The 15,054-nt window shown below is 39.3% G+C and overlaps 1 protein-coding gene across 1 annotated transcript in view; it reads right to left on the bottom strand.

Moving 5' to 3' along the window:
* Nucleotides 1–15,054, bottom strand: part of ALOX5 (arachidonate 5-lipoxygenase) — a 60,695-nt gene that overhangs the window by 33,611 nt on the left and 12,030 nt on the right. Inside the window, exon 3 of the mRNA XM_001102354.5 lies at nucleotides 13,371–13,452. Within this exon, the coding sequence (XP_001102354.2) occupies nucleotides 13,371–13,452 (82 nt within the window). The remainder of the gene's footprint in view (nucleotides 1–13,370; nucleotides 13,453–15,054) is intronic.

The following is a 15,054-nucleotide window of genomic DNA, read 5'->3' as shown; positions in this document are numbered from 1 at the left end:
TGTAAGGAAGGGATCCATTTTTAGCATTCTACATCTGGCTAGCCAGTTTTCCCAGGACCATTTATTAAATAGGGAATCCTTTCCCCATTTCTTGTTTTTGTCAAGTTTGTCAAAGATCAGATGGCTGTAGATGTGTGGTATTATTTCTGAGGACTCTGTTCTGTTCCATTGGTCTATATCTCTGTTTTGGTACCAGTACCATGCTGTTTTGGTTACTGTAGCCTTGTAGTATAGTTTGAAGTCAGGTAGCGTGATGCCTCCAGCTTTGTTCTTTTGGCTTAGGATTGACTTGGCAATGTGGGCTCTTTTTTGGTTCCATATGAACTTTAAAGTAGTTTTTTCCAGTTCTGTGAAGAAAGTCATTGAATCTATAAATTACCTTGGGGAAGGCATTGAATCTATAAATTACCTTGAGCAGTATGGCCATTTTCATGATATTGATTCTTCCTATCCATGAGCATTGAACGTTCTTCCATTTGTTTTTGTCCTCTTTTATTTCACTGAGCAGTGGTTGGTAGTTCTCCTTGAAGAGGTCCTTCACATACCTTGTAAGTTGGATTCCTAGGTATTTTATTCAGCTCAGAGTGACTTTGATGCTGCCTTGTAGTTGGACAGGATTTATGGGCAGAAAAAGGAACGTGATGTACAGAAAATGGAAATGAGGTACAGAAAGAGCCAGATTGGTGATGGCTCAGCATTTGCCTTACTTGAGCCCAGTTTGAACAGCTGGCCACTGTGAGTGGCTGAAGTCTGGCTGCTGTGATTGGCTGAGACTTGGTTACTTGCTATGAGAGTAGGTGACAGTCTGTTTACATGTCCAGTTAGGTTACAGTTCACTATGTACAGAGAAACTTTTAGGCTGAATTTAAAATATGTAAGGAGAAAGGTTTAAGCTAAACTCATTAACACCTAGAAGAGAGAAGGTGTTCATTCAATAACTAATTATGGAGCGCCTACTACGTGCCAGGAAGTGCTTTGTGCAAAATAGAAGAACATGTAACCCCAATACAGGGCAAAACTACAAAGAAATGGAAGCCATAAATGAAACTATGAGAAACATATAAACCGAAAATAAAATTCTAAGCCCTGCAACTGACTGATGGACCCTTCCCTTGGCCAAGGGCATTTCAAAGTTAACCTGAAAAATTAGTTCAGGCCATAATAGGGATGGGTGGCTAAACATGCCTCATTGTACTCTCTTCCTTCCTGGAATTCAGGCACAGCTGATCAGCATTCACATCAACACAGAGATGTTAAGTCTGATAGAACAGACTCTTTAAGATTGATAAGAAACATTTACAATTGATTCTACCTGAAGCCTGCTATCTGGAGGCTTCATCTGCATGATAAAAACTTTGTTTCCACAACCCCTTATCTTAACCTAGACATTCCAAATTTTTAGATAATAATTCTTTTAAACAGTTGCCAATCCGAAAATCTTTGAATCTGCCTCTGACCTGGAAGCTCCCCTCCCCCATGTTGTCTCACCTTTCCAAATTGAACCACTGTCCATCTTACATGAGACTGATGTCTTATGTCTGTCTAAAATGTATAAAACCAAGCTGTACCCCAACCACCTTGGGTGCATGTTCTCAGGATCTGCTGGGGCTGCATCATGGGCCGTTGGTCAGTCATATTTGGCTCAGAATAAATCTTTTCAAATACTTCACAGAGTGTGACTCTTTTCATTAACAGACATGAAAGCCAGATGCAGATGTAATAAGCAAGGAGGAAGAGCTCTAAAAGGAGAGAGAGTAATATATGGAGAAGTGAAAAAAAATCAAATAAATAAAAGAACTTCCTTAAGTTGAAAAATACTTCAATATCTTAAGTCTGTGAAAGGAAATTAAATTTTAGGACCCCAGACTCATTTAGCCAAAGGGAAATGTCGAGCTGGGAACTGTGTCATGCAAACCTGCCTCCCCCTTTTGGTTCCTAAATAAGATGGCTATGATGAAAAGCTACATGTCTCCACCGTATTTTGCTCACAAGGAAATTCCTAGTGAACTGTTAAAATTTCACCATGGCAATGCAAATTGATCGCTTATCTTTACAAGCGCAGTCACCCACCAGATACAAATGCATATCTGATTGTTCCCCTGCCCTATTTTGTCTATTTTCTCTTATGTAAAATGCAGATTCTCTGCATTTTCCTCTGCCCCATTTGTTTATATCATCTTATGTTAAAAAATGCAGATTCACGGAGCCAGACAAAGGCATGAATGACTATTTTTCCCTGCCCTGCTCTTACATGAAAATTGTGTACTTCTCAATATCCCGCCCTTTCCCCTTTAAATTTGGAGCCCTCAAAATCATCTTCAGAGAAAGACATAGAGCTGTCTCCCAGGCATACATCCTTAACTTTCGCAAATAAGTCTCCTAAAATGATTGAGACTCGTCTCATCATTTTTCTCAATGACAAGTCTTAGGTGGAAAAAAAAAAGGAAAAAGATACATCTAGGTGTATACTGATTAAAATTTAAAATGTCCAAGAGGCAGGAGAACATGAGCGAAAGAGAGAGAGAAGGAAAGAGATGCAGAGAGTGAACGAGAGAGGAAGAAAGTGGGGGAGGGAGGGAGATAGAAACTCTAGGAAAAGAAACAATCAAACTATCATATTTCTCCTTTGTCATTTTGAAAATGGGAAGAATGAAGTGTATACAGACTTTTTTTAGATCTTCATCTAAGCCTCTCATATTGTCATCAATGAAGGCAGGGGAATTTGTTTTGAGGGGATGGGTGGGGGGACAGGAGGACAAGCACAGACTCAGATCTTACACTACACATGAACCTTCTGAGGAAATTAATTGAACGCGTTCAGCTGAACAAAAATTAAATTAGAATGAATCAATAAACTCCTAAATACAGCAAAGAATATTCATTATAAAACTACAGCAAATATAATAGTAAACAAAGAAACAAAAATATGAGAGCGATGTTCATCCCTACCACCACTACTTGTTTTGAGAATTCCAGCCATGCAATAAGAAAAGAATATCAGTCATGTAGATAATGGAAAGTAAGAGACAAAATTATTATCATTTAGATAATACGAGCACATTAACTAACCAGGCTCACTAACAATAAACAAACAAGAATAAGTGATTAGAACCAATGAAAGAATTCAGTAAGAGACCAATGTACAGTAAATGTAAGAAACAAGTAATTTACATTTATCCCAGCAACATTTTTGCAAACAGAAAAATATCCTGCTCAGAACAGCAAATGCTACATGTAGAGTAGCTAGAAAGGTGAAGGACCTGCATGAAGAAAACTAGAAATTCTATGGAAGGACATGACACAGGATCTAAAGAGGAGGAAAGACATGCTGTGTTCTTGGATAGAAAGACTGAATCTCACTAAAATGCCGACATATAACACAGTTATGTGAAATTCAAAGTAATTCTCATTATGAAAATCTTAAGAAAGAACAGTGAGATATGAAACAGAAATTAACATTTATTAGAAAGTTATGATAACCAAAAAATGGTGCTGGGGTCTGAAGTAGAAAAATAGGCTAACACATGAAGTGCAGAAACAGACCCAGAAACTATGTGTACGTAATACAAAACTCGCCAACACTTATCCAGTGCTTTCTACGTGCCAAATACTATTCTCTGTGTTTTCATGGTTTAACTTATTATCTCAAAATCCCTAAAAGGAAGGCACTGTTATTTCCCCCATTTTATAGCCGAGGGAACTGAGGCACAGACAGATTAAACAACTTTCACAGGACTGGAGAAAGTGCCGGTAAGTGTGAGTTGAGCCCAGACACTCAACTCCAGAGCTCACGACTACCATCCTATGCCAGCTTGTACTGTGGGTGTCGTCATCCCTGTCATCCAAGTCAGGAGGAAGGACATCATCCCTGTCATCCAAGTCAGGAAGGAATGCTACCGGGAGAGTTCCACCCCTACTTTGCAGCATGTATGAAAACATGTGGCAGGAGTGGGGCATGGTGGTGCACCATGCTACTTGGTGCTCCCCACCATGCTACTTACACTCCCCAGCTACTTGGGAGGCTGAGGTGGGAGGATGGATTGAGCCTGGGAGTTTGAGGCTGCAGTGAACCGTGATCATGCCACTGCACTCCAGCCTAGGAAACAGAGCAAGACTCTGTCTCAAAAAAAAAAAAAAAAAAAAAAAAACCCAGAAAATAAAAAAAGGTAGATGAATGAAAGGTGCAAACTCAAAGAGGAAATTATAAAAGTATTAGACAAAATTACAGGGGAAGTATTTGTGTAACACTGGGGTGGAGAGGGCTTTCTTAAGCAAAGTAGGAAACCCAAAAGTTATAGATGTAAACAATACATAGTTAATAAAATAAAGAACCAAAATCTCCTGTGGCAAAAGCAACAGAAGACAAATAATAAATGCTATACATATGTAACAAACGGATACTATCCTGATATAGAAAGAGCTCCTTTAGATTAATAATTGAAAGAACAATAGGGAAAAAAAAAAGCTTATAAATAGGCAATGCAGTGATGCTTAACTTATTAGTGGTCAGGGGAGTGCAGATTAAAACAACCACAAGGTCTTAGGGGTTTGTAGACTGTCAAACAAGGTCATCGGGTACTGATAAATGTATGGGTGGGTAAAAGTATCTTTTCATACACAGTTGGTAGGACTGCAAATTACTATACAATTTTGTGAAACGATTTTTGTTGGTATTTCTTAAAATGAAAAAAATGCTGATTTGTTCCAGCAATCTGCGTTCTGGAAATGGATCTGCCAGTAACTAAAGCACCAGTACATCAAGATGTTTGTACAAGATTGGTTCTGACAGCATTGTTTGTACTGCAAGTACCCAAAACAAACAGACACACTTACAAATGGGAAATGAACTGAATGTCAGTGAATAGGGGAATGGCTGAGTAAATTATGGTGCATTCCCAGAAGGCAAGAAATAAGTAGCAGTTTAAGAAGAGGAAAATAAATGAGATACTATTTCACACACAAGAATGAAAACATCTGAAGATGCGAAGTGTTGATGATGCAGGGAAACAGTGAATCTCAGAAACAGTTGCTGGGGTGTCCACTGGCAGAATGCCTTTGGAAAACAATCAGCAATATCTAGAAAGCTTAAAAACACATGTGGTCTGCAACCCTGCAACTCTACTTCTTGGAATATTCCCTACAGTAACTCTTCTGTGAGAGCACAGAGAGATGTGTGAGAAAGCTCATTGTAGCTTGGTTTGTAACAGCTAGAAATTAAAGACAGCCCGCATGCCCATCAGCAGGAGAGCGGATGAGCACCTGGGTTATTCAGATACTGATGTTCCATGAAGAAGTTAACTGCATGAACCACATCTGTCCGTGTCAACCAGATCCTCTTCAATACGTAATGATGAGTGAAAAGTGCAGGTCACAGAATGATTAGATTAAATTACATCGATTAACAAACACCCACACTTTGCCATTTACTGCCGTGTGTGAGTGTGCATGTAACACAGACAGATGCGGTCACAGTGGGAGAGCACAGGCTGTGGGCTATGACCTGGGTCTGCTTCTCCTTCTCCCTGTGTGGCTGAGTGAGTAAGGAGGGCCGGCGAGAAGCACCAGCTTTCTGACATAGTGGGGACTATTCTTAGTCATTGCTTTACTTCCAAACTCTGATCTAGAAGCCTGAGAAATCTTGTGAGAAAGAGGAACTCCAGGATTGTGCAGACAGTGCAAAGTTCAGTGTTTCCTGAACGGAAGCAAAGGAGGGTTTCTGAAAAGGACAGATGAGTGGAAGGAGGAAGAAAAAAATGATTAAATCTAAGAAAGGGGGAAACTATCTCACCAGAAGCCCCCTGCTGCAACATTGTGATAATGTTAAGCAGCTCCCAGAGAATTAGGCTAGTTTGTGTTATCTTAGATGAGTAGATAGCAAAGTTTAATTAGATTTACCCACTAATTCATACTAAAGTGTCAATGGCTTATAACAAAGTAAACGAATTTTACAGGTATTTTATCTTAACCCAGATTCACAGGCCAGAAGTACTCCGAGAACTGGCTGCAGGGGCTTTGCCAGAGGTGGCTGAAACAGCGAGGGAGTCGAGGAAGAAGCATCGAAACAACAGCCCTTTGGGATGGGAGGCAGAGCTCAAGTACAATGTGTGCACTGCACCAGGTACGAAAGTCTGGAAACACATCATATGGTGCCTGAGCTGAGAGGCTTGTGCACAAATACTCTAAAACAAATCACACATTTATATACCCTTAACATGACCCACAGCACAGCAGGTTACTCTCCCACACTTGACACTAATGGCATATAAGTTTTATTTTTGATTTTTCAACGGGGAAATAGAATATATAAAATATGTATGGATATGTATATATGCACACACACACTCACACATGCAGAAAAATGTACAAAACACCTGTACGACCACCATCCAGGTCAAAAATCAGAACGCTGTCCGTACCCTCACCCCCTACCTTTCCCAATCAACCCTCCTTCCACCCCCGGTAATCACCATCGTCAGCTTTATGATAATCATTTTCTTGTTATTGTTTAAGGTTCCGCTTCGACACACCTCCCTAAACAATTTAATTCCAAAGTTATGAATTGGCCAGACATGCTCCTGGCTTCTTTCCTTCAACACCGCGTCGGTGAGGTTTGTCCATGTTAGCAGCAGTTTGTTGATTTTCCTTGTTGGGTAGAATTTTCCTTGACAATTTATTTACCTATTCTACTGCTGTTGGACATTGAGCTGTTGCCATTTTTTGGCCATCATGAATAATGCTGTTGTGAGTATCCAGGCGCACATGCACACAAATTTGGATCCCACTATAGGATTTCTGGGTCATAGATTATAGTGTAGCTTCAGTTTTACTAGATATTGCTAAATTGTTTTCCACGGAGGTCATATCAATTTGTCCTCCTGCTGGGCAGTACGTGAGTGTTCCCAGCCCTCTGGATCTTCTTTAATACTCAGGTGTTGTCAGTTGTTGAAGTGTTGCCCATCCGGGGGGCATGTGTGTGGTAGTAGCAGCAGTTCACTGTGATCTTCTGATTCCTAATGAAGCTGAACACCTTTTGTATACTTGCTGCTTATATTTTGTACAGTGAGTACTCAAACCTCTTGCCCATTTTCTAGCGAATGACACTCCCCTTCTTAAAGATTTGCAGGTCCTTCACATGCTAGGAATAACTCTCGTCAGTCACTCTATGACTTGCCTTCTCTCTCTCCTGGTGTCTTTCAATGAACAGAGTGTCCTTAACGTACCAATCTTTTCCTTTGTGTTTAACACGTTCTGAGCCTTGTTTGAAAAATCCTTTTAGCTTGAGACCTGGAAGAATAATCATCTGTAGTCTAAATGTCTTACAGTTTTGTCTTTAACTTTTCAGTCTAATCAACCCCAAGCTGAGTCTCCTAAATGGCAAGAGGTGGATTCCGATTTCTTCTCCTTCTCCTTCAGCCCTCCGTGCTGGCAGGCCCCTGTCCTCACGATGCACGTCTAGTGGCCCAGTGCCACCCATCAGCCGAGCCCTCCATAACAGACTCAGTAACCACATACGTGTGGCTGTTTCTTGTTTCTTTATTCTGTTTCATGGAATGTTTGTGATGAAAAGGGGGATGGAGCTAAAGATAGTTTTGAGGATGGGGCAATTGTGTTCTTGGTGTGGGATTTCTCACCCCTTGACAGGGTGGCTGGGCATAGGGGAAGAAGAAGCTACAGGGCTGAGAGATGCTGTTGCAACTTAGAAAAATTAAGAAAAATGAAGATACTACTCAGCTATGGCAAGTGTTTGGTGAAACAGGGACCCTTACATGGCTCATGAAAACTGGTTAAAGATTTTTGAGGAGAAATTTGTTAATGTGTACTAATAACTTTTACTATTTGGTAATGTCACATCTGGGCATCTATCCTAGGAAAATACTTAATAATGCATACAAATTTCACATACAAGGGTTTTCACATTGCTTATAAGAATATAAAAATTAGAAACCTCCTAAATGTCCAGGGAGGCCGGGTGTTTAAGTGAATGATGAGGCATTCATTCAATGGAATATTACATAGAAACTAGAATAATGTTTATGAGGAGATTTTGAAAATATGGGAAAATGATTTTGCTATACTGCTAAAGTGCAGCAAGGAGGATGCAAAGTGGTATATATAGCACAATCCCACATTTAAAAAGTGAATAAGACAAAGTGAAAACAACTAAACATGAATTATAGGTATTTTTCTGCTTCTATATTATTTTCCTTCTTTTACTTTTTTGAGTTAAAGAAAACAACCCAGATATACTACATATTCCTTGTAAGAAGTTCAACTATTGAGGAATATGTAGAAAAGTATCACAATATTGGCTCCCAAAGGCCCCTCTGCAGCCCAGGTAACTTCACTGTCCATACAGAATGATTCCTTCCACTTCCTTCCCTTGGAAGGAGACACAGACTCAAATGTTTCCAGGGGCCAAAGCAGGAAACGAAATGAGAGAAAACCTTGATATAGACAACAGACAGGTGTGGACTGGGGAAGCCTGAAGAATATCTCTGTTTACTCAAAAGTCAACAATGATCCATCAAACACTTGTAGAGGCTGGATACAGCCCATCAGCCACCCATTTCCAGAGGAGTACTCTGTAATGTGTTATTATTATTATCTTCCAAAAAGCTTTATTGAGATACATTTACATACCATTAAATTCACCCCTTAAAAGTATGCTATTGAAAGATTTTAATGTATTTGCAGAGTTGTATGTGTAACCATCATTATAACCTAATTTTGAAATAATCTCATCCCCAAAGGACACCTCGAACCCATTAACACTCACTCCTTGTTCCCCCACCCCAACTCCTAGTCCTAGGCAACTACTCACCTACTAATCTGACCCTGTGGGTTTGCCTATTCTGGACATTTCATACAGATAGAATCATACAATATGGGGTCTTCCGTAAGTGAGTTTTCCATTTAGCATATTTTTGAAGTTCATTCAGTGTTTGGCATGTATCTGTAGTTCATTTCATTTCTTTTTTTTTCTATTTGAAATGGAGTCTTGCTCTGTCACCTAGGCTGGAGTGCAGTGCGGGAATCTAGGCTCACTGCAACCTCCGCCTCCCAGGTTCAAGTGATTCTCCTGCCTTAGCCTCCTGAACAGCTGGGATTACAGGTGCGCACCACCACGCCTGACTAATTTTTGTATTTTTGTAGACACAGGGTTTCACCATGTTGGCCAGGCTGGTCTCAAACTCCTGACCTCAAGAGATCTGCCCATCTCAGCCTCCCAAAGTGCTAGGATTACAGGTGTGAGCCTCCGTGCCCAGCATTCATTCCTTTTTAATGCCAAAAAATATCCCATTGTATGGATAAACTATATTTTGTTTATTCATTCCTCAGTTAACGGAATTTAGCTTGTTTCTACTTTTTGGCTATTGTGAACAATGGTGCTATAAATACGTGTGTACAAGTTTTTGTATAGATGTATGGTTTCATTATTCTTGGGTAGAGGACTAGGAGTAGAATTGCTGGGTCATATTGTAGCTGGGTTTAAGATTTTGAGGAACCACTAAACTGTTATCTGAAGTGGCTGCATCATCTTACATTCCAGTAGCAGCATCAGGGTTCCAGTTTCTCCACATCCTTGGCAGCACTTGTTACTATCTGTCTTTTTTATTCTAAAAAATAAAAAAGGGTGTGAAATTGTATCTTGTAGTTTTGATTTGAAATTTCCTGATGATTAGTAATGTTGAGCATATTTTCACATGCTTATTGGAGATTCACAAATTTTCTCTGGAGAACTATTTAATTAAATGCTTTGCTAATTTTTAAACTGGGTTATTCATACAGAATATTTTTAAATTGAGTTGTCAGAATTCTTTATATATTCTGGATACAAGTCCCTTATCAGACATATGATTTACATATTTTCTCCATTCTGTGGGTTGCCTTTTCACTTTATTGATGATGTCTTTTGAAGTATAGATCTTTTACATTTTAATGACGTCTAACTTGGCTACTTTCTTTTGCTGCCTGCGTTCTTGGTGCCATATCTAAGAGGCTTTGCTGAACCCAAGATTATGAAGACTTACTCGTATGTTTTCTTCCAAGAGTGTTATGTTGCTAGCCCTTACTTTTAGATCTATAATCCATTTTGAATTTTTAAATTTCTCTAGCAGCGTTATTGAAATATGTCACATACTATAAAATTTATCCATTTAAAGTGTTCAATTCAAGGATGTTTAGTATTAATTTTTACACAACGGACAACCATCAGTTGTAGAACATTTTCATCCCCCGCAAAAGGAACACTGTATCCATTAGCTGTCACTCCCATGACCACTTCCTCACTCCCTGCCCCTAGACAACCAGTAATCTACTTTCTGTCTGTACAGATTTTTCTCTTCCAGAAATTTCATATAAAAGGAATCATACAATATATGATCTTTTGTGACTGGTTTCTTTCACTTAGCATAATGTTTTCGAGATTCATCCATGTTGTAGCAAGTGTCAGTATTTCATTCTTTTTTCATGGTCAAATTATATAGATATATTATATTTTATCCACTCATCCATTAACAGACATTTGGGTTGTGTACACCTTTGATAGTTACAAGCAATGCTGCTATAATCATCAATGTACAAGTTTTTGTGTGAGCATATGTTTCCATTTCTGTTGGGAATATGCTTAAGAGTGGAAATGCTGTCATATTGTGACTCTCTGTTGAACAGTTAGGAGCTAGCAGACTCTTCCACGCAGCTGTGCCATTTTACATTCCTACCAGCAGTGTATGAGGGTTCTGATTTTTCCACATCCTTGTCAACACTTGTTCTTGTCTGACTTTTTGATTCTAGCCATCCTAGTGAGTATCAAGTGGTATCTCATTGTGGTGTTGATTTGCATTTCCTAGATGACTAATGGGTCCTTGGAGAAATATCTATTCAGATCCTCACTCATTTTTTTCATTTTTTAATTGGGCTATTTGTCTTTATTGAGTTTAAGAGTTCTTTATAAATTCTGGATGGAAGGCCCTTATCAGATATACAATTTGTAAATATTTCTTCCATTCTGTGGTTCGTCTTTTCACTTTCTTGATGGTGTCCTTTGAAACATAAAGGTTTGCAAATTTGATGACATCATTTTATCTATTTTTCTTTTGTTGCTGATGCTTTTGGTGTCATATAAAGAGTCCTTTGTCAAATCCAAAATTATGAAGGTTTACTCCTGTGTTTTCTTAAAAGAGTTTTATAGTTTTAGCTGTTACATTTAGGTAGGTATTTGATTGATTTTGTGTTAATTTATGTATATGGTGTGAGCTAAGGATCCAACTTCATTCTTTTGTATGTGGCTATACAGTTTTGCTAGGGACATTTTTTGAAAAGACTATTGTTTCTCTGTTAAATTGTCTTGCTACTTTTGTCAAGAATTAATTGGCCATAAGTGTAAGGGCTTATTTCTGGACTCTCAAGTCTATTTCATTGATCCATGTATCTATCCTTATGCCAATATCACATTGTCTTGAATACCATAGCTGTGTAGTAATTTTGATATTGAGAAGTGCAAGTCCTCCATTTTTGTTTTCTTTTTATCAAGATTGTTTTGGCTATTCTGGATCTCTTCCATTTCCATATGAATTTTAGGAACACTTTGTCAATTTCTGCCAAGAAATCAGCTAGAATTTTGATAAGGGTTGTGTTGAACTTGCACATTACTTTGTTATGTATGTACAGGTTATTACTTTTTAAAAATTGCTATTTTAACAAAATTAAGTCCTCTGATTCATGAACATGAAATGTCTTTCAATCTATTTAGATCATTTTTAATTATGTTAAACAATGTTTTGTAGTTTCATTGTACAAGTCTCAGACTACTTTGTTAAATTTATTCATAAATGTTTATTGTTTTGATGCTATTGTAAATTGAACTTTTTTTTACTTTTATTTTCACATCGTTGGTTGTTAATATACAGAAAAACAATTGATCATCTTGTATCTTGCAACCTTGCTTGTTTATTAGTTCTAATAGTTTCTTTTGGTGAATGCCTTCAGATTTTCTATATATAAGATCATGTCATTTGTAAATTGTGATAGTTTTACTTACTGTACTCCAGTGTGGGTGCCTTTACTTATCTTTTACTTCCCTAACTGACCTGGCTAGACCCTCCAGTACAATGTTGAATAGAAGTAGCAAAAGTGAACATCCTTATCCTGTTTCTGGATTCAATCTTTCATCATGAAGTATAATGTTAACCATGAATTTTCTTTTTTTTCTTTGCTCTGTCACCATGCCGGAGTGCAGTAGCATGATCTCAGCTCACTGCAACCTCTGCCTCCTGCATTCAAGTGATTCTCCTGCCTCAGCCTCCTGAGTAGCTGGGACTACAAGCGTATGCCACCACACCCAGCCACTTTTTGTATTTTTAGTATAGATGGGGTTTCACCATGTTGGCCAGGATGGTCTCAATCTCTTGACCTCGTGATCTGCCCACCTCGGCCTCCCAAAGTGCTGGGATTACAGGCATGAGTCACCGCACCCAGCCTAATTGTGAATTTTCAAACCTTTATCAGGTTGAGGACACTCTCTTCAATTCCTATTTTTTGAGTGTTTTATCATGAATGGCTGTTGATTTTGTCAAATGCCTTTTTTCGTATGTCTATTGAAATGATTATGTACTTTGTTTTGTTCTTTACTCTATTGATATGGTGTATTCAATTAATAGATTAATAGATTTTTGGATGTTAAACCAACTTTGCATTCCTGGGCTAAATCCCACATGTTCATATTGTTTAATGCCTTTTATATATTGCTGAGTTAGGTTTGCTAGTATTTCATTGAAAATGTTTATATCTATATTGCTAAGGGATATTGGTTTATAGTTTTCTTGTGATGCCTTTAGTTTTGGTATAATACTGGTATGAGACAATGAGTTGGGAAGTGTTCCTGCTATTTTGTAAAAGAGTTTATGCAAGATTGGTATTAATTATTTAAATGTTTGATGGAATTAGCCAGTGAAGTTATCTGGGTCTGGGCTTTTAATAGTTTGAATCCTCTGGTCAGTTGGCCGAAGAGTTGTCAATTTTGTTGCTGATCACATATCACTTTTATAATTGAATTGTTATAAGAAGACATAAGAAGTAAGAGGCAACTCCCACAATGGAGAACATTAAGATACACTCAAGCTTTTCTGCCCACTCTTCCTACATGCCAATATGATTGATTCAAAGTTTCATTACTCTCCTCTCCATCTCTCGTCTGGAGTTGTAGGTAAGGTGAAGTTTGGGGATTGTGCAGCCACACTGGGAGTTGGTGCCTTGGTGACTTTCCAGCAGTGATGGGCCATACGCCGTGAAAAGGGTTTATTTCATACCATGCACTTGAGCTAGAAGAAATCAAGGCCCCCGTGACCACCTGATCTGATGTCATAACTCACCGATACTGTTTTTGCCGTGTTTCCAGTTCTTTACGTCGGTGTTGCTTGAGAATGTGTATTTGGTCATCTCGGGCCAACTTTGCTGTAAAGAAAGAACAACATGAGAGGAGCCTTAGGAAGAACAATAACAATGCCCAATGCACATGTGCTTGGACTTGGGTTCCATCACTGAAGCTGTGTGACCAAGAGTTGCCCTGACCCCTTCACATGTAAAATGGAGATGATAATGCCTACTTCTCCGGGTCATGGTGTGCATTTGGGGAGAGAATGCAGGAAAGCCCTCCACATAGCACCTGGCATGCAGCAAATGCCAATGGATGGAAACAATGACCATTATCATGCCTACAGTCATCATTGGCCTGAGGGTTCTGCTCCTCCCTCTAAGCCTGGCTCTGAAAGCATCTTATCTCTCAGCGTGTCTCTCACTGCAGGAGTTGGAGCAGGTAGCTAAGGGCAGGGCTGCTTCTCAGAGCCTTTACAGCAGACCAGGTCATATCATGACCACTCTTTAAACTATTGCTTAAGGCCACCAAGCCTGTGAATGCAGCCCATAGAGCTGTGAGTAGGGGGAACCCAGATCTCCTGAAAACAGATCCTGGAATAGTTTCTGTAGCTCTCATGGTGAAGCATTACGTTTTAAAACTTTCTTTTCAACACAGATTGATATTTTTGTAAAATATAATAACAATTAATTACTAGAAAAAATGAAAATGAAATTTACAACACCCAAAGATATTCAAAATGCAAGTCATTTTTTTTCTTATTAAGTACAAAAGTCATAAAATTGTTCTGTTAACTTGCTTTAAAAGTTTCCAAAACCCCTACTCTGAGTCTTTGTATTTTATTTTGTATTTTTATTATTTTTTTTTTAGAGACAGGGTCTCCCTCCGTCTCCCAGGCTAGAGTGCAGTGGCATGATCATAGCTCCCTGGAGCCTTGAACTTCAGGACTCAAGTGGTTCCCCAACCTCAGCCTTCTAAGTAGTTGGGACTACAGGCACACACCACCACACCTGGTTAATTTTTTTTTTTTTTTTTTTTTAGATGGGATCTTGCTCTATCACCCAGGCTGGAGTGCAGTGGCCTGATCTCAGTTCACTGCAAGCTCCGCCTCCCGAGTTCACGCCATTCTCCTTCCTCAGCCTCCCGAGTAGCTGGAACTGCAGGTGCCCCACCACGCCCGGCTAATTTTTTGTATTTTTAGTAGAGACAGGGTTTCACTGTGTTAGCCAGGATGGTCTAAATCTCCTGACCTCATGATCCGCCCACCTTGGCCCCTGGCTAATTTTCAATTTTTTTTTTTTTTTGTAGAGATGGGGTCTCTCTACGTTGCCCAGGCTTGTGTCAAAATCCTAGACTCAAACAATCCTCTCGCCTTGGCCACCCAAAGTGCTGGAACTATAGGCTTCAACCTCTGTACTGATCTAACTACAGACCTGGACCCAGTTCTCAGATGACACCCAGGCCACACTCTGAGCTGTCCACCCCATAGCACTTCCAGGCTGAGGCAACTTCATCCTTGAGCTTGGAACTGGGGCCCAAAAAGGAATATTAGCGGGATACCTCTGCATTCTCCCCTGGGGATGTAAGGCCAGCCAAGAGGGGAGGCTTGAGGCCACGGAAGGCAAGGTGAGTATTAATAGTGACAATAACTGTTATCATTGGCTATGGGGGTAATTCTGGAG

The sequence above is a fragment of the Macaca mulatta genome, chromosome 9 (assembly GCF_049350105.2).
Source record: "Macaca mulatta isolate MMU2019108-1 chromosome 9, T2T-MMU8v2.0, whole genome shotgun sequence".
NCBI classification, from domain to species: Eukaryota; Metazoa; Chordata; class Mammalia; order Primates; family Cercopithecidae; genus Macaca; species Macaca mulatta.
Note: the sequence above shows the minus strand (reverse complement) of the source record. Positions and strands in the feature narration are given on the sequence as shown.